The following is a 20,418-nucleotide window of genomic DNA, read 5'->3' as shown; positions in this document are numbered from 1 at the left end:
TAATATTTATATTTTCGTTACAACTCATAGACACTTAATTAGTTTAACATAAATTACCACCATTGCTACTTTTTAGTGACTTGGATTTCTAGGCACTTGGAGGAGAGAGGGAGGGGGAGAATAAAGAACATGCTAGCATTTGACCTAGCGATAGGCGATAGAATGCACTCCCATGCTCGGTGGACCCATGCGTGTCGCTCTCATCTTCTTTCCCCCTCTCAAATGGATGTGCACCGCGGAGGAGTCCTCATCTGCGTTGAACCTCTCGTAGCGTCGGGGCATTGATCCGCCTAATACGGTCGTCGATAAGGGGGCTGCGGTCGACTTGTGGTGGTTCGGGTGGGGTTGTCGGGCTGGCTTGTGGTGGAGGATGAGAAATCGGGCCACATTGGTCGCATGCACCGTGCTATCGCCGGCTTGGCTGTGGGCGGTTGCCAATGGGTGAGGGGGTGAGAGCACGACATAGACTGTAGACGAACTAATACAATACTACTGCCATGTGGGGTCTTTGGCTACTTTTGGGGTTTGTGCTAAAGTTAGATTGTTAAGTAGCTATCTCTAGTTGACGTGACAGTAACACGGGGACATTGTAGTTACCAACTAGCTATAATGGTCAGGGACGCTCTAAGCCGATGAGGAAAGTCAACACTTTTTTAAAAACAAAACAAAAAGTTCCATTTTAGAGCTCTACTACCCGGCATTGGCCCACCAACGGTCTGTCGCCTCACTGCTCCACCTTGCATCCGCCACCGCTCCTTCGTCTGACCTATCTACCTCTCTCTAAGTCTCATCTAAGTTTGGCAGCCATGGAAGACTCCTAAATTCCGAAACCTCTAATCTAACTCTTGAAATCGAGCTCATTTAGGTTTACGAAGAATATGAGGATTGGACCCCAAAAGTGAGATATTTAACTATTTATCATTTTTATGGAGTGGGTTATACAAAAATTAATCACTTTGGTTTTAGGGACTTAATAACCTCACATATCAATGAGAATATAAATTGCCACTTTAAAAAGTGACAAAAAAGTTAAATAACCCTTAGAAAAATTAACACAGACCACACATGCCTGCCTGCCTAATGCGTACTGAACTACTAGCTAGCCAAGGTGAAGTTGAAGCCGCTGCAGGTGGCCCCGGAGCCCCAGAGAAGGCCGCTGAAGTGCAGCACCTCTTTGTCCTCGTCGAACACCAGCAGGTTGTCCTCCAACTGGTACGTGCCGATCACAACCGCCGGCGCCGGCGTGCCGTACCCCGCTTCCGGCCCCATCTCGACGAAGGCGAGGCACACCGTGCGGTCCCCCATCTGCACCATGGAGTTTCCGTTGTTCACCATCCAGTTCATCGAGGCGCCCGCGCCCAGCTCCAGGTGGATCGTCGGCACGTTCCAACCGGTCCGCTTCAGCCGCCGCAACGAGTACGTGTCGTAGCACAGCTCGAACGGCGCCACCGCCGCCACCGACTTGACGTACCCTGGCTTGCCGATGCTCGCGTTGAACGCCCGGATGAAGGGCCGGTACACGTCGGCGCGCATGGTCGTGTACCGCTGCACGGTGCTCAGCGTGACGCCGCCGCGGCCGGTCCAGGCGTCGATCTCTAGTGCGCGCGGCGGGAGGGACGCCGGGGTGGTTACGCCGTCCCAGACCACGGAGATGTCCTTGACGGGTAGATAGTACCCGCCTCTCCGGGGGTTCTTGGCGAGCGGCGTGAACGCGATGGTGGCCGTGAGCTCGACAGGATAGTACTTGAGGTAGATCGGGGTGCTCCCGAACACGACCACGCCCGGCAGGCACACCGCGAACCTGCGCCCGAACCCGCGCCGCGCGGCCAGCTGCGACGGCAGGGACAGCGCCGCGCGCCCGAACCCAGCGACGCCGGCGGCGCCCGCGGGGAGCGACCGCAGCAGGCGGTCCGGCGCGCACGCGCCCACGGCGGTGAACGACACCGGGTACAGCGTGCTCCGGCCGTCGGTGGCGTTGGCCGACATCGCGAAGGTCGTGAGATCTCCCGTCGCGCACGGCCGGCCGGAGGTGGTCGGTCTGCAGGGGTGCGCGGTGCAGCTGCAGTACGGCCGCCTATTATCATGCCGGCCTCCGTCAGTACCGTCGTCGGCGTTGTCGCAGCCCAGCGGCGAGCTGACCCCGTTGGCGGCGGCGCACTCGCGGGAGCCGCAGGGGAACGTCTGGTGGGCCGGCGGGCACGTGGACCAGACGAGCGGGCCGGCGAGATCTATGACTAGCGGCGCGCCGCCGTCCTTGATGGAGATGGTGTAGAGGGAGGTGGCGGGGTCCTTGGCGAGGGGGGCGACCAGGGGAGAGTGGTCACCGCTGCTCCGTTGCGCTGCGCACTCCTGCACTGCCATTGACAGTAGCACTGAGACGGCGAGGACGTACAGACGCATGGTGGCAAGCTTGGGCATCGACATGTTGTACTTGGTTAGACTGCAGTGATGTCAAGATCTGGATGGAGATAGGGATGGTTATAAAGATTCGTATTGTTGGATCACTGTTTATTATTATTATTATTATTATATTTACGAGAAGAGTTGACCAGCCATGGACAGATAGAGGCAGTGAAAATGGTTACTATTTTTTTCTTTTGAAATGTTTTAACAGATGTGATTGGAAATGGTTACTAGGACGATGGCGTAGTAAGTTATTTTTTTAGGGGGCGGGGGACTATTTTCATGAGAAAAGGAAGACACTCAAATTTGGGCCGAAAAGGTGTCCTATAAATTGCAAAAGTAATTAATTGAAATTGATATGGAATGTGTGCCTAGAACTAGTGGTGGGACTTAAGTCGGGCTGAGCATCGGGTTGCCTTGTGCCGTGCCTACTTCCTGTCTCACCTAGAACTAGCTAAAACAAAATCTCATGTTAATGAATGTAAGCTACGCGCAACCTAGCTAAAATAGTACTAGTTTTTTTTAAAAACGATGTTACTTTAAAATGCATGTAACAAACCTTAATTTTTTTACCACTAATACACATAAAATAGTTTGGATTTGACACATGAAAAAAATATGAATGGATTTACCATGAAAATTATTCCTTTCATATGGTTTTATTATTAGTAGTTTTTACTAAGAAAATATTATAAAAAGTAATGCTAAAATATACCCCCTCTGGTTGCAAATGTAGGTCATTTTAGTCTCCTCAATTATTTTCTAAATATAAGTTATTCTCAAACTTCTATGCATTTTTTTTCTCTTTTGTTCTTGTATTATCTTTTTTTAATAAATACTACTACTCTCATAAATAAATAAGTTATCTTTTTCAATACAGAATAAATAAAAGACAATAAAATCATTTGGTCTACTTTCTTAATAATTGTGTATAAGTCTAAAATAACCTATATTTACAATCGGAATGAGTATGTGTTAGAGACCATACAATGTCATAAACGACAAGTAAAAAAGAATAAAAATAGTATAAGGTTAAACTGAGTATAGATGTCTCCTGGACATTGCATAGCCCAAGTTAATAGTGGGACACCTTACTTATCTAGTTGAGTATGGAAGTCAGGTTTCCGCTAAAGTTTGGTTGGTTATTTAGGTTATATTTGGTAGAGTTCCAACTCTCAGCTCTAGATACAGAGTTTGTAGGCTAAGTCTCTATTATAAAATAGCTCACCGAATGCTTTGATGTACGTATATATTTAGCTCTATGAATGTTTAGAGCTAAGGATATCCGGTTCTAGAAATTCCCAGAGAACTATGCCTGTCCATTGTTTTATATGAATTTGCTGGGATCGAAACCCGTGGGCTGGGATTATATATGCTTAAAATTGAACAATACATATCCACTCATCCGGGCTAACCCCCACCTGCATTGAAATTGAACAATAGCCAATCGTCTCGTTCCGAAAGATAAAATAAAATGAATGTTAACTTCTTAAATCCCACTGTCGACTACAGTGGACTAAATGGCTAGAACCTAGGGATTTGCGAAACTGGGTTGCTAGGATTAAGAAACAAGCAATTGTGGGTTGATCTTTCGAAGTTGACGTACACTCACAATGTGGATATGTATGACCAGCAAAAGTAGTCCGTGCAGCTCACTGCACATGAACGTTGTTCACTTCGAGGTGAAAATTACTTGGCTTATTAATATACGAAGAGATAGAGCGACGATTTGGTAAGATCATCTCTAGTAGCTATTTTAAATTTTCATCCTCTAAAATATTATTATAGTATCCCCTATCATTATTACAGTATCTTTTATTTTTTTATCTCCAGCATCTACCTATTTTCTACTTTCTACTATACTTTTTCTCTCTCCGGATCCGCTGTCAGCCTCTGTAAACAGTACCGGATACCGACTCTGCTAGAGCAGTACCCTGCAAATCACTGTAGCAGTTGGATCTTAGAAATGCCGATTCTGCTGGAGATGACCTAAGGATCCATATAAAGTTGGTAGTCTGGATTACTGTTCTTCATGTGTTATCTTTTTACCATTTCGAAGAAAGTTACCTTTTTCGCAAACCTGATTACCAACACTCATGACAATTAAGCTGCACATGTCTCATTGTCATGCAAGGGTGATCCTACTTACGACAACAATTTCCTCCCAAAAAGAAAAGGTACAGTAATCTCCTCCAGAGAAAGGATGAAAACAGGAGTGCACACCTCAACCGACGTTAACGGCCAAAATTTCAGTCTCTGAAGCGCAGGAAACACCAGCCTGTAATCGGATCAGAACCAAACATAGATGAAATCAAATATAGATACGAATGTAAATAGTTTCGGTTATAAATATAGGTTGAATATATGATGAGCTAGATGTAGATAATATCGGTTACAAATATTTCTTTAGGTATTGAGTAAAATCAACAATCATATATATTGCATACGTTATGATGTTTTATCATTCTATATATGTATGTAAAACTCAACTACATTAGAGATCTAATGAAGCTAATAAGTAATATACTTTCATGAAATGAGTTATGTTTAAGCAAAAGCAGAGAAGTTATGAGTACTTAATATATTGACTGAAGCTTCTATTAATTATTTAAACATATTAATAACTTTAAATGAAAAAAGAATCAACTACAAACTTGTAAATCTCATCCAGAACTGAAAATTTTATATAAGTATCGTCTCCATCCGGTTCCGTATGAGAAGTTATAAGCTTCAGAAGATAGGTTCGGATAGTTATCGCATAGTCTTCGGATATATCCAATTTTATTTTTGATATCCGATATGGATATCTGACTCCTATATCCGAATTCGATATCCAATACAACTATCTAAGATCCAATTCGGTATCTGATATTTTTTTAATATCTGTTATCCGAGATCCGATTAGCATCTAAAATGGTTAGGACGATCGAGTGGGCGGGAAAAATTTAACCTATTTTCAGCCCTAGAAAACACATAGAAATACATAGATTAACACCTAGGAAACACTTGATATATATATATATATATATATATATATATATATATATATATATATATATATATATATGGCAAAAATCCAATATTAGATAATATACGCAACCGTATTTATTGAAATAGATAACATATTATCATATTTACAATTTTAGCATCCGTATTCGGCAACTTATTTACCGAAAATTGACTTTTGATACATCATATGCCAAAAAAGCTGGCTCGGCCATATTCGACACACGAGGTACTGAAAATGGCACTATATCCCATATTCAACATCTCATGTGTTGAATATCAGTTGTATTTGGCACATGAGGTGCCGAATATAGGCTACGGTGCGATATTCAGCACCTCGTGTGTCGAATATGGTCGGGACCGGCTGTCATGTCCTGCTTTTGTCGCGTCACCGTCGCTTCGGTGTTTGCTTTATGCGTAAATGGCCGATATGCATGCATGTTGCTTTCTTTTTTGTGCGTCGTTACGCCATTTTGTACTATAAAATAAGGAGTGAGGAGGTGAGGAGCAGCAAAGGTAAGCAGCGGAGCGCGAGGCAAGGAGGAGTAGCAGCGCAGCGCGAGGCGAGGAGCAGCAACATAATAAGGAGAGGAGGAGCAGCAACGCGAGGAGAGTAGGAGCAGCAATGCGAGATCAATTATAGTAAGTACTTAGATTATGTAGGTAATTAATATAGATTAGTAATAATAATAAGAGTAAGTAGATTGTTTAAGCATATCAATTAGATTTCATAAATTATATTAACTTGATAAATTAGAGTACTTTAGATTATGTAGGTAATTAATATAGATTAGTAATAATAATAAGAGTAAGTAGATTGTTTAAGCATATCAATTAGATTTCATAAATTATATTAACTTGATAAATTAGAGTACTTAGATTATGTAGGTAATTAATACTTAGATTAGTAATAGTAATTAAAGCAAGTAGATTGATTAATTTGTTAAATTATATTAAGTTGATAAATTAGAGTATTTAGATTATTTGAATAGTTTGATTATATGAATTTAATTAGTCAGTGTAATTATATTATTGATTTAGTTTAAGTAGTGTAATTAGATTATTTCCTTAGTATAATTGTATGCATGTCATTAACCAGTATAATTAGAGTATTTACGTAATTTAATCAGAGTTATTAGAGTTATATAATTAATTAGAATAATTAGTTTAACATAACTAATTTTATTAATTAGCTTAATCACTTAAGTTAATATATTTATTATTTATTCAGGGGCGTAATTAGTTGTGTATTGTATATATATCTAAGTAGTTATTTTATTACATGTATGTTTGTTTAGCCGATACGTTATGACTATCCATATTTATTATGGAAAATGTCCCGTTGTTTTGCACAAGAGGCTCGTATCAATTCAAAACTACCAGCACATAGAGAGTACAGTTGAGGTACCTATTTATCTAGATGGCTTGAAATCACATGTTATGAGCCTTTTACATGTTAACCAATGGTCTATAATGTTGTCTTAGAGGGTGTGCGGCTACGACTTGTTCCAAACAGTTCGGTCATTGTCTATACGTTGTTCGAGATGAAAAGGAACAACGTATGCGCTTTGTACTCACACAAGACATTGAAGGAGAACTTTGAAATAGGGGTGTACATAAACATAGTGTCACAACTGGTGCAAGGTGATGCAGTGACTAGCGTGGAAGGTTCAGGCCAGCATGTGATGCATGAAGAGGAGGGAGGGCATGTCGGGGAGGGTAGTTCCGGTGCAGAGCGAGTTGGAGTGGACCATTCTGAGGTAGATGGGGGATGCATGGATAATAGAGCCGGTGGTAATAAGGATAAAGAAGCTGCTAACAATGATGACCCAGTATCGGCGATCCAGTACTTTCGTGATGCTAGGCTGCTGGATTGCTGGATCGTGTCATCGTTGAGTATAACATCCTATCCAATTGGGGATACCGGAATAGCGACATCCAGGTCGGACCACAGTTTTGTAACAAGGAGGAGGTCATCCACTTTATTAGCAACTATGTTGTAATCACAAGAAGGGACCACAAGTGTGGCCGGTCTAACCCTACAGAGTATGAGGTCAGGTGTATCAAGCATCCGAATTGTCCTTACTTCGTACGAGCACATAAGCCAAAATATAAGAAATATTTTGTGCTCAGTAGGCACACTCTACATACATGCAGCGAAGAGGCTATTAGGAATTTGAGCCACGCCATTGATGCGAGGTTCATAGCCCAACTCCTCATCATCCTTGTTGGCACAAACATATGTTTGTTGCCAAAATCCATTATGGAGGAGGTACAAAATAAGACGGCCATGCTGATCAATTACTACACCGTGTGGCGAGCGAAGCAGAAGGCGTTGAAGATGTTGTTTGGAAGCTTCAAAGAGTCTTACAACTATGCTCTGAGGCTGCTGCAGAAGATTGCCATGACGAATCCAGGGACTCAGTGGGCCATGGAGGATGAGCCGATCAAGCTGGAGGATGGGTCATATAGCACCATTAACTGATACCTCATTTGGTTTTTCTGGTCCTTTGTACAGTGCATTGAAGCTTTCAGACATTGCAAGCCGGTTGATGCGTGGATACCACATTTCTTAGCAGCAAGTATCATGGTAACCTGATGACAGCGATGGCGGCGGATGCAAACGATCAGATCATTCCTTTCGCGTTTGCAATGGTTGAGAGTGAGAATAATGATAGCTGGCTGTGGTTTCTCACATTTGTGAGGATACATGTCATGGCCAATAGGGAACGAGTTTGCATCATCTTAGACCGTAACAAGGGCCTTTTGCATATGTTAAATGTGCTGCATGACAACACAAACTACTCCATTGTATAGCCTGGTGTGGAGAGAAGATGGTGCATGCGACACTTGGGTGCGAACTTATACACAAGGTACCACAACAAAGCTCTTATAAGGTTCAAAGGGTTGTGTCTTTAGAACCAGCAGGCGAAGTTCAACGAGATATGGAGAGAGTCAAATGAGACTACTCGCAAGATGATGGTAGAGCAAGAAGCACATGAGGACCATCCGCGGAAGCAAATAGTGGGGGGGGGGGGCAAACTATCGTTAGTCGTTCACGTACTACGTTTAGCCAGTAAATACCGGGAAAGCCGATGGAGCGTTGGGCCCTAATCCATGACACTCTTAGTGCCAGGTTAGCACATAACATTTTAATGATCGTATTCTACCCTTTGTTATACAAATATCCCTTCTAAAATTATTGTCTCCCATATTAGGTACATCATAATGACAACGAACATAGTGGAGGCGTTCAACAATGTACTACAGGGTGTACGGGGTCTCCCATTGTGTGCCATCATTGAACTCACATTTTATAGAATGATGGACTAATTTTGAGACTATGGTATAGCTACTATGGAGTGCAGCACACAGTTCGCACATAAGGTGGAGGAAATCATATCTAGAAGAAGGAATAAGGCACACTTTCATTGGACTAGGATCTACGACCTGGCCAATAATGAATTTGAGGTCATGTGCCGTTGCAGGTATGCTTCAAGGTATAGCGTGGGGGACACTATGCAACAATGTCAAATTGGGCCTCATGAGGTGAAAGTGCACATGCAATAAGCCAAAACTGCACCATATCTCGTGCTCCCATGTCTTCGTCGCTTGCAGGGACATAGGCAGCAACGACAGGTCACAGTATGTATCACCGTACTTCATGATCGATGCATTGAGGAGTATATGGCTTCCAAATATGCGTTCCTTCAACATCGGAAGCAACTAAAAAGCGATCGAGGGGCCTAAGTGTGTACCTTATCCCTGAGCAGTGTACACTGGGTTCGCAGCCCCCGTAGTGGACACAACCTCCTCAGACTACGATGACACCTCCGCATGTAGTATCGACCCATCACGAGGATGTCATTGACTCAAAGCAGCAGACGCCTAACTGGAGTGGCCCACATGATTTTGACTGCGCTACTGCAATGCAGGCTGGTAGCTTTGCTGAGCTTCTAAGCGGCTAGTACCCCCAATATCCCGATGCACCTGGGGGTTTGCAGTGGTACCAGCATGGTGAGACTTTGACACATCGGACTCCATCGGAGCATGTACTAGAGGCATCCACACTTTCGTATGAGGATCCTTCATCATGGTACATGCAGAGCCGAGTTAGTAGGTCTGGATACACGTTCAGTGGGGGTCCAATAGGGCAGGACGATGACGAGCAAGGGCACACGTGGCAGGGGCCAACGCATGCCACTGGGATGAGGGCCACACACCCGTCGGACGTTTACACTCTTGGGGATTGCGTGCGGCGTCATCGTTGTTGAGTAGGCAGTGCACTTGTACTTATTCATGACACATATATTATTCACTTTATTTTCGTAGTCATCTCTATTATGTCTTATTCATTGTATTGTTAATGTAATTATTTTTAATTTATTTAAGGTTTGTTAAATAATTATGGCATATAACTTTATTTGTTCTTATTTATTAAGCACTGTTACATATTAATTATGATATTTAATATTTCTTAAATAATAAGGGATTCGTGCTTTAGTGCAGAGCCAGAACGTTGTAGTCAAGGAACAATAAATCCATAGCGGGATCTTCTAGTACATGCTTTTCGTGAACACCTACAACGATCGATATAGCATTAAATGCCTCATTACAGGTTGTGCATGGAGGGAATGATCATCCCTTCAAGGAGAACAACCTAATCCAAGTCGTGTCTAAATTGTATGCAAGACCCTTCAGTTTTGCATTAACCTCTCCGCTCCAATATGTAACCACCGACGACCTTATGGCCCTCTTGCATGAGTGACGTCAAATGTATCTCAGAGTGTACGAACTAGCCAACCATCCTTTTATGCTAGGTCTCTCTCTATGAGGCAAAGAATGATGGCGATGTTGCCCAAGTAGTATGCATCCTGTAGGAACGAGAATGGCGACTAGGGGGGGGGGGTGAATAGGCGCCTCAACAAATTTCTTTCGAAATAGATGGCCTTTTCCTATTTCTCACCCAACGCACCTCAAAACGCTCAAGCGGAAGCAAAAGAATTAAAGAGACAAAGCAAGAAGACTACTTCCATGTCAACATGACTCCACAGATGGAATATGAACCATATGTTCCATTCAGGACCATTCCATGTGTCTTTGTGTACAAAAACTCGCAACTTCCAAAGAAACTAGATAAGATGGACACCGGATAAGGTTATCCTCCAAGATGATAGTCTAGTGGCAAGGGGACTCAAGACCCATGAGCATACACTCGTATGTGAGTTTTTATACCTTTAGCAACAAGAAGAATGATCTCACAAGGTGCTGAAATTTCAGCTGAAAAACCAAAACGAAAATCAAAACCGAAAATCGAAAAACTTGCAAACTTGCAAGGGAACCAATAGAGAGAAACTAGAAGAAGGAGAATTCAAGCATATGCAACAACATAAACTTAATTATTCAAAGAGGTCAGCCCTATTTTAGGCGGATTACAAAGATTTATCTCTCAAAACTCTCACCTATTACATAGGCTAAGCACTCATCATTCTCTCCTCTAAAACCCTAGCTCTAAGGCTCTCAAATGAGTGGCACAAGGGGGCTCAAGTGGTTGGTTCAAAGCTTTCTCTAGCCCTACCCCTCTATTTATAGGCCTATGAAACTTGGTCCTTAAGTTTCCTAGCTTTTCCTAAAATACCCCTCTCTTGTAGTGCACTCCTACCAACCACCGAGGGCATTTTGATCTATTTTCTTCTCCATTCATCGGACGGTCGCGGCACCTTCACGACTTAGCTTTGTCTCGACGCAAGCTTTGCGATGGTGCCACATACTCCTCCAGTCCTCCCACGATTTTGAGGCCAAACCGCAAAACCGCCTGCACGCTTCTCAAAGCGTGACTCACCGCCTTGCTTACACCTTAAGCAAGCGCTTCGATGTCGACGCGTGTACTCCGTCATGCGATCCTGACCGCCGGCAAGTCTCTCCCGCTCCCGATCCCTCGGGCCGCCTTGTCACTTGCATCGATATCCCCTTCGCTTGACTTTGTCAACACGCCGTCTCCATCCACCTTCAATGCTTTGCTTGACCTCCACGTGTTCAGCTAGGATCACCCTTGACTCCGTCCGGCCTCCTTGATCGTCTGGCACCAAGCACTCCGCTTGGCCCCGATCATCCCGCCGTCGACCACCAAGTTGCATCCATCACCTGCACACCATGAGACAAGCAAACACATATCTCCAACTCCAATTCCAATTAGTCCAAAATCCATATTCTCAAATCAATTCAAATCACATCAAAGCTCATGCAAAAACCGAAGATCATCAAACCAAATAAATGGCAATGTCAATCACTCATCACAAGAAAACCAATGCACATTTCAACTTGGTTTCTCACATCCCACATCCAGGTTTGTCATTTTCTATTTGGTCACCATGCTTATCTTTTTTCCATTGGTTCAAATGCTCATCTTTTGCGTTAGGCATTCCTGAAAGACGCTAAGTTGATTAACAAAGAAATCTCAAACTTCTTGGTGATGTATATGCTCTTCAGCGGGGGTGCGATGCCTGGTTCGCGTAGAAGACGACGAAGATCAGCGAACCTAAGAGGTACAAGGGAACGCTCTACTATTCAACCAGAAAATAACGAGGCTGATAAGGATGATGATTTCATGTCACCAATGCCTCGATGTTCCAGCAGCACTACAGAGAAGGTTCAAGGAATACTACAAGAGGATGTTCATGCACCACATCGATATGGTGTACGACCAACAAGGAAATAGGACGTGCTCCTACCGTGATAGCTCAAGATGACAACGAGGACAATGATTTCATGCCACAACGCCCCCTCCCTCCGAGGTCTCCATCTCTGGAGGACACTGAGGATCCTGAAGATTATGGTGGGTTTGCTTATACCCATCCTCACATCTTCCAATCACCATCTTACCCTGATAGCATGGACTGGCACAACTAGCATTGTTTCACTAGTTTACGTCGCCACTTTCTACCGCTATCTTGAGATGATCTAGGTAATCAACAGCTATGCACTATGCATCTTGAGATCAATGATACAAGGAGAAATATTTCCACTACTACATTTTAAATTGTGCATCTTCAAACATGGCTAAGTGTTAAGACTACTTACAGCCTTTGAGACTACATGGTGAATTAAGATTTTTGAAATGTACATTTAAATTAGCAAATAATTTCTAATTTTATCGATACTTGGCAATTGCTAACATTAGTGTTTTGACTCAGCCTTTAGACAAGAAGTGACCAAAGCTTTAAGCATAAAATGACAACACCTCTATCCTGACTCTATCTTTAGACACGGAGTGACCACATAACAGAGCTTCAAACATGAAATGGCAACATGCCTCTTTCTATATCTATCGGCGGATGTTACGTGACACAGCCGGTCCCGGCATAAAATAGAAAACACGAAGTGTTACGTGATGCATCACTTCTCGATATAAAATGACAGCATCAAAGTGCCCACAGCCGGTACAGGCCATATTCAGCACCTCGTGTGCCGAATGGTCGAGCCCGTGTTTTTTCAGCGTACGGTGTACCAAAAGTCAGTTTTCGGTAAATGAGGTGCCGAATACGGATGCTAAAATTGTAAATACAATGTTATATTGTCTATTTTGGCAAATACGGTCGCATATGTTATCTAATTTTAGATTTTTTTCCCATGTAGATACATCGTTCTATACAGGTTGTCACCTTGTCCAGGTCGCAAATGTGGTACTTGTTAGATATATATGGGCCTAGCCCGTAATATTCAAGAGGAATTTAAAATGAATTTTAAAGGCCTAACTAAATGGAGGTGTGTATATCTTTTAGTTTTATATTGTTAGTGGAGGTGGAGAGAGACCAACTAAAAAAGAATTATCTCATTCACCCACATAGCATGTGTGAATGAGATGACTAGGACAACACACATGCGCGCTCGCTCATCTCCTGGGGCCAGAGCGAAGGGCATGGTCACACAATACCGCCCGACGCCAGACTGCGTCAAGATGCACTACGCCCATCGCAAAGGCCAGTGAGGGTCATGGTTGCCAAGGGTCACGACAAGGCCCGCAGTGGAATAAGTCCCATGCTCCCTCAACCACAGGGGGTACTCGTGGACCACCGCCACGTCAGGACCGCCAACCTTCCGACCTACGCGACTCTCTACGCCAATGTGACCTTCGTGGCGTGATCCAGAGCCAGGTGGCCACTAAAGAGCATGAGGACCGAGATAGGCGAGAGCAGGAAGGGGGCAAGCAAACCAACCACACTCCTTCCCCCTGCAGGGAGGCATTGGACGGCTCCACCCTGTCGCCGAAACCCCAAGACCGCCGTCTCTCCCCCTGGACTCGTGCCGCCGCCCAACAACAAGTGTCTCCCTGTTACGGGACAGGGTGCAACACCCTATCCGCCCGGTTAAGGGAGGTGCGCTGACCAGACAAGTTCCGACTAGTCCTAGCCGAAAAGTATGATGGCTTAACCAACCCGGAGGAATTATGCATATCTATACTACCATGGTACAGGCTGCGGGAGGCCATGGGATGGTCATGGCAAACTACTTTCCTACCGTCTTGACCGGTTTTGCCCAATCCTGGCTAATGACCCCCCCATGGAACATTCACTCCTGGGAGGACCTGTGCGACGAGTTCATCGTCAACTTACAGGGGATCTACACCCGACCAGGGGTCGAGGATGACCTATATCAGCTCCGGTAGCGACAAGGAGAGTAGCTGCGAGACTTCATACAGCGTTTCACCGAGCACAGAAACACCATTCTAAGGATCACGAGATAATCTATGATCATAGAATTCAAGCGGGGGGGGGGGGTCAAAGACTAGAAAATGGTCGAGAAGCTGGCCACCCGGGTAATCCGAAGCACAACCGAGCTCTTCGACCTCACGGACAAGTGCGCACAGGCTACCGAGGCCTGAGAGTGGCAGATTGACGCCATGCCGTGACCTGCTTTCGACCAGCCCACCTTTTCCGAAGGGGTCGGCCGAAAGGAAAAGAAGAGCAAGCACAAGGCCGAACTTCCCGATCCACCATACAGATGCCCACGACCTGACCGGGTGCAAGGTCGTTCGAGGCATCATCGACTAGGAGCTCGGGGAGCGTAAGCATAAGCACGACAAGGATGATGAGGACGGGGCCTCCCTGAAAGTGCATCTAGCCCCTATGTGTGGTTTTGATAATTAATGACAATACATATGGACTAACAATGGTGTTGAGTTTGTTAGTAGGTTGTTCCATAGGTGATGCATGGATGAGAGATATGCATGAGCTTTAGGTGAATGGGGAGAATGAAAATGCATCAAGATGAATGAGCTCTAGGTGATGCTCGGGTAAGTGATGACAATGCCTATGGACTAACAATCATATTGAGAATTGCTATTAGGTTATTCCATAGGAGATGCATAAATGATGAAGCATGGATTCTTTGAGAAATGCCATGAGTCCAAAGAATTGCATCAAAGTCATTGAGATTTTGGTGATGCTCATAAGAAGAAGAAGAAGCTCAGTAAGACTAGCAATAAGCTTGAAGGCTAAGTTACTTGTGGAGATCAAGTAACTAAAGGTATGACTTGTTAATAGAGTTTTATGGACTAACCCGTGTGCTACGTGTTTAAGAATGAGTGGGGTTAGGTTCTATATGAAGATTGACAATATGCATGAAGGCTAATAAGTTACTTGTGGAGATCAAGTAACTTAAGGTATAAATATTGTCATTTAGGTTTTATGAACTAACCCATGTGCTTTGTGCTTGAGAGTGAGTTGGGGTTAGGATCCATAAGAAGGCATAAGTTGAATTGAAATCATATATGCCAAGAGAGAAGAACAAGAGTGGACTCCATATTTGATAATATGAATTCCTTGAAGATGTCGAATACAAAGTGGTTTTCTATGGCAAGACGGTGAAGGGCAAGCAAGACTCGACTGCGATGGACCATCCGTGGTGAAGGGCAAGCAAATGGCTTGGCGCCGAAGGACCAAGGAGGTGGTGAAGAGCGAGTAAAGGCTTTGAGCCGATGGACCGTGCGAGGCCATGGGAAGCTATGAATGATTCACATCAATCATATGAAGAATCAAGAAGAGATGGAGTGAAGAATATATGAAAGTTGGCAACCCTTATGGTTTGAAAGAAAGAAGCGGTACTTGAAAGTTTTTCAAAAGCTCAAAGTGGTTCAAACGAGTTTTATCTTTGAATTTGAGTATAGGTATGCCGCACTATTAAGAGGGATGCAACGTGAGCTAATTATCGCGTCTCAGTGCTCAAGAGTTCCCAACCAAACCCAAAGTGAGAGTTTCTTGTTAAGAGTCCGAAGCGGAAAGTGTGGAAGTGTCCAAAATGGGTTTTGGAGTGTTCCTAATTTGATCCTATGTGATTTAGGTCATGAATTAATTTGGGATGTGTAGCCCTCTAAATAAGCTTTTCATAGAGTCCAAAATCGTCGAAATCGGACTCCGGGATCAAAAGTTATCACCATTTTTCGGAGGTCAGCTGTGCTGTACTCGGAGACTCCGGTGAAGACCGGATTCTCCGGTACCTGGAGTGGTCGGAGACTCCGGTGTAGGCCGGATACTCCGGTAAAGTTCAAAAAAGAGCCTAACGGCTAGTTTTTTGAAGTGGGCTATTTATATCCCCTCACCCCCATCCTTTGGGGCAGCTGCAAGGGCACGAAAAGAACATCCTCTAGAGCCAAAAAACTCCTTCCCACTCCATTCTAGTGTCTGATTTGAGAAGAAAAGTGAGTTGGGTTGAGAGATTGGAAGATTGAGTGCAAGTGAGCTAAAATCCAATCTTGAGCACTTGAGTTCTCGGCAAGAAGTTCGTCGTCATGTTTGTTACTCTTGGAGGTGAAGCCTCCTAGGAGGCTAGGCGTCGCCAACGAGCATCCAAGGTTGTGGGTTGCCGCGGAAGTTTGTGAAGGGATCGATTTTGCCTCCGCAAGGGAAGAAATCAAGAGTGGATCGAGGAAAGCGGTTGAAAGAGACCCGGCTCGTTGGAGCTTCCTCAACGGAGACGTAGGATTCACGGTGATGAATTCGAACTTCGGGAAACAAATCTTGTTTCTCCTCTCTTGTTTCTTTACTTTTGAGTTATTGTTCAAATCTTTGTGCATATTGCTCGATCTACTTGTTTGTGTATATTTGAGTGTAGGTTCTCCGTAGATCTACTTGGAATCATCTCCGGAAACACACGACATCACTTGGTTTGAGCTAGAACTCTCTACCCATCCTTTATATTCAGTTTCGGGCTCAGTTCTGTACAGAATCCGGAGAATTCGGACTTTACCGGAGATTCCGGACCTGTACAACCCGGAGACTCCGGTCTTCACCAGAGTATCCGTATGAACAGTAATTCTAAGCATATGAACAGCATTCTCAGCCTTTTTCAATTTAAGTTTTATTGCATATCTCTCGCAAGTTTAGAGTAATTTTTGTCACCTTAGGATTGTAATTTCCACACTTATTTAGGGTGATTGTGCACTAGTTGAGTCTAGCATATTTAGGTTTTTCACTTGTGAAAAATCCGTTAATTTATATTCCACTGCATGTTTAGGCCAACGGTAAAAGGGGACGAATTTTTGTAAAACGCCTATTCACCCCCCTCTAGGCGACATCATTGTCCTTTCACTTCCCTGACCAGTCGACACTGGGATACCAGCTGGCCGGTCACATGGTCCACCACATCTTCGGAGGCGCCACGACATATTCCTCTAACAGGGAATACAAGTCGGTGGTCCGCGAGGTGTAGGTTGACCACCCCACGTGCATTAGACGCCCTTGTCACTACCCTATTGTGGTCGAACCCACGATGCAGAACATCTGGCTGGGCCGAGTACTCATTGATGGGGGGAGCTCGATCAACCTACTCCTTGCCGATGTGCTGGACGCCCTACAGATTCCGAGGAGCTCGTTGAGGCCATCTCCACCCTTTGGGATCACCCTGGGCTCCTCGGCTAAGCCTCTAGGACAAATCGAGCTGCCCGTTACCTTTGGCTCATTGGACAAATTCAGAACCGAAAGGGTCCTATTCGACATGGCTAACTTCGGGACCGCGTATAGCACGATCCTCGGATGACCAACGATGGCCCATTTCACGGCTATTGCCCACTATGCATACGAAGTGATAAAAATCCTTGAGCCAACAGGGGCCATCACCATTGTTGGTAACGCCAAAACAGCCTTCACTGTGACAAGAGGAGCATCGACATGGTCGAGCCGACTCCCGGATCGCAACCCGTGACTGCTGAACCCAGCGGGTGACTGGTAAAGGTCCATGTCGTCACCAGCCCAGACGATCGGCTCCAGGCAGTGAGCCTGGATGACATCAACCTGACTAAGTCAGTCCAGATAGGGGCTACATTGGACCCCAAATAGGGAATCATGCTCATCACCTTCCTCCGGACGAATGCGGATGTCATTTCATGGAGTCCGTCTGATATGCCCGAAGTCCCCAGGGATGTGATCGAGCATAAGTTGTCTGTGCGACTAGACGCGCGACTAATAAAGCAAAAAACATGTTGATTCACAACCAACCAGAAGGAAAAGTTTCGTCAGGAGATTGACAAGGTCCTGGAAGCATGCTTCATTCGGGAGGTACAGTATCCAGAATGGTTGGCTAACCCATTCATGGTCTAAAAGCACATTGGCAAGTGGAGAATATGTGTCGACTTCAATGACCTTAACAAGACGTGCACAACGGACCTTTTCCCTCTTCCCTGAATCGACCAGCTAGTTGACTCAATGGTTGGCAGCGATCTGTTATGTTTCTTGATGCTCAATTGGGGTACCATTAGATTAGTATGTTTAGGGAAGATGAGGAAAATACGGCTTTTGTTACACCCTTTGGGGTCTTTTGCTATGTAAAAATACCTTTTTGCTTAAAAAGTGCCAGTGCCACTTACCAATAGTGTATTCAACTCATTCTCCTACCACAGCTTGGAAGAAACATCGAGGCATACGTGGACGATGTGGTCATCAAAAGCAGGACCAAGACAGACCTGATCGCAGACCTTCAAGAAACGTTCGACAATCTCCAAAAGTACCGCATGAAGCTAAACCTAGAGAAGTGTACGTTTAGGGTTCCATCAGGGAAGTTGCTCGGATTCCTCATGTCTCATCAAGGGATAGAGGCGAATCCTGATAAGATCAGGGCCATCAACTAGATGAGATCCCCGACCAGGTTAAAGAAGGTTCAGAAACTAACAAGATGCATTGCTGCTCTGAGAAGGTTCATCTCAAGCTAGGGGAGAAGGGACTGCCGCTCTTCAAACTCCTAAAGAAAAATGACCACTTTCAGTGGACGTTGGAGGCAGAGGCGGCATTCCAAGAGCTCAAAAGGTACCTCTCCTCCCCTCCCATACTGACCGTGATAAGGAGCTTTTGCTCTATGTTGCCTCAACACCACAGTTCACCGACCTGTGTATTACGTTAGTGAGATCTTGCATGACGCAAATGCTCGATACCCACAGGCTCAGAAACTGTTATACGCCATCCTAATAGCCTCTCGCATTCTCAGACACTACTTTCAGGCTTACATAATCAAAGTGATTTCCTCATTCCCAGTTAGGGAAATTCTCCATAATAGAGATGTGACAGGAAGAAGAGCAAAGTGGGCAGTAGAGCTTGGGGTATTCAATCTCCAGTTCATCCCCTAAACGTCTATCAAGTCCTAGGCGCTGGCCGATTTTGTAGTCGAGTGGTCGTCCTTTGAGCCCGAGCAGGTACAACGACCAGAGGTAGACGAACATTGGACCATGCACTTTGATAGATCGTTTATACTAAAGGGAGCCGAGGTTGGAGTGATTCTAACCTCACCTACCAGCGACATCCTCAGGTACTTAGTTCAATTATATTTTTTAGCCACTAATAACACTACTGAATATGAGGGCCTCTTGTCCGGAATGCGAGCAGTCTCCACACTTAGAATTAAATGACTATTGGTGATAGGGAACTCGCTACTAGTCGTGAACTAGGTGCAAAAGAAATTTTAGTGTTCTGACCTGACAATGGCGGTATACATCGCCAAAGTGAGAAAACTAGAGCGACGCTTCGTCGGCTTTGAGGTCAAGCACGTCTCTAGCAAGGACAACTTTCTAGCCGATGAGCTGGCCCATCTAGCTTCTTCTCGTGAACCTGTCCCGATTGGAATGTTTGAAGAAAGACTCTCACTACCAACCACCGCGGTCTTGTACTAAGGTGAAGGGGATGCTCTGCTCAGAAACGGAGCACCCGAGGCAACACCTTTGGAGGCAACACTGTGAGAAACCGTCCTAATAGTATTTTAATTATTCATTAGGAGGATCATTATTCATAAATACAACCTCAATGATTAATCAGAATACCATCCCGGTAGTCCCGGCACGTGTTTTGTGCCCAAGATCAAAATACATACCTTTCCAACATGTACATCACAACATAGCTTAAGAAAGAGCGAGTAGTTAAAGTTATATTACAAGTTCTTAAGCATGCAACCATTTGCAACAGTTTACACAAAGAGAAACTACACAGCGGAAAAATAAAACCTTAACCACAACAAAAGGAGAGTGGAACCATATGCCCTTAGGCTCCACCCCAACAGCTACGCCTCACCAGAGTAGGATGCACTACTCTTGCCCACCATCTGCATCGACAGACACGAAGTAGCCAAACACTGCATCACCCTCACCAGCAGAACCTGAAAGCATAGGCATGAGTACGAAGGTACTCACAAGACTTAATCCATATAGAGCACATATACTAGCTCGACTCAAAGGATTATGCATTGAGCTGTTAGCAAGAGTAGGCAACAATGTTAAGTAAAACATATGAGGTAAGCAACCTAGACACATATGTGTGAGCATTTATACTTAACTAAAAAACAACTACCTTTCTACCCTGTAAATCACAACTTGAACATGTATGTATAGTAACCATAGTACCTCATCAACAAACCACCAACCAAAACCATTATACCATAACCTTATCCCATATTCGTAAACTCTAAGACCGATACAAATGAAACAATAGCATGCTCATGACTGAGAGCGCGGCAATTCGAATTGTTCTTACACCT

The 20,418-nt window shown here is 44.5% G+C and overlaps 1 protein-coding gene across 1 annotated transcript; it reads right to left on the bottom strand.

The window, feature by feature from the left end:
* Window positions 1-1,040: 1,040 nt before the first annotated feature.
* On the bottom strand, window positions 1,041-2,433 carry LOC133885554 (chitinase CLP-like). Its single transcript, XM_062325281.1, has one exon. The coding sequence runs from the start codon at window positions 2,422-2,424 to the stop codon at window positions 1,096-1,098; it is 1,329 nt and encodes a 442-aa protein (XP_062181265.1). The 5' UTR covers window positions 2,425-2,433; the 3' UTR covers window positions 1,041-1,095.
* Between the last annotated feature and the right edge of the window lie 17,985 nt (window positions 2,434-20,418).

Source organism: Phragmites australis, chromosome 11 (assembly GCF_958298935.1).
Source record: "Phragmites australis chromosome 11, lpPhrAust1.1, whole genome shotgun sequence".
In the NCBI taxonomy this organism is placed as follows: Eukaryota; Viridiplantae; Streptophyta; class Magnoliopsida; order Poales; family Poaceae; genus Phragmites; species Phragmites australis.
Note: the sequence above shows the minus strand (reverse complement) of the source record. Positions and strands in the feature narration are given on the sequence as shown.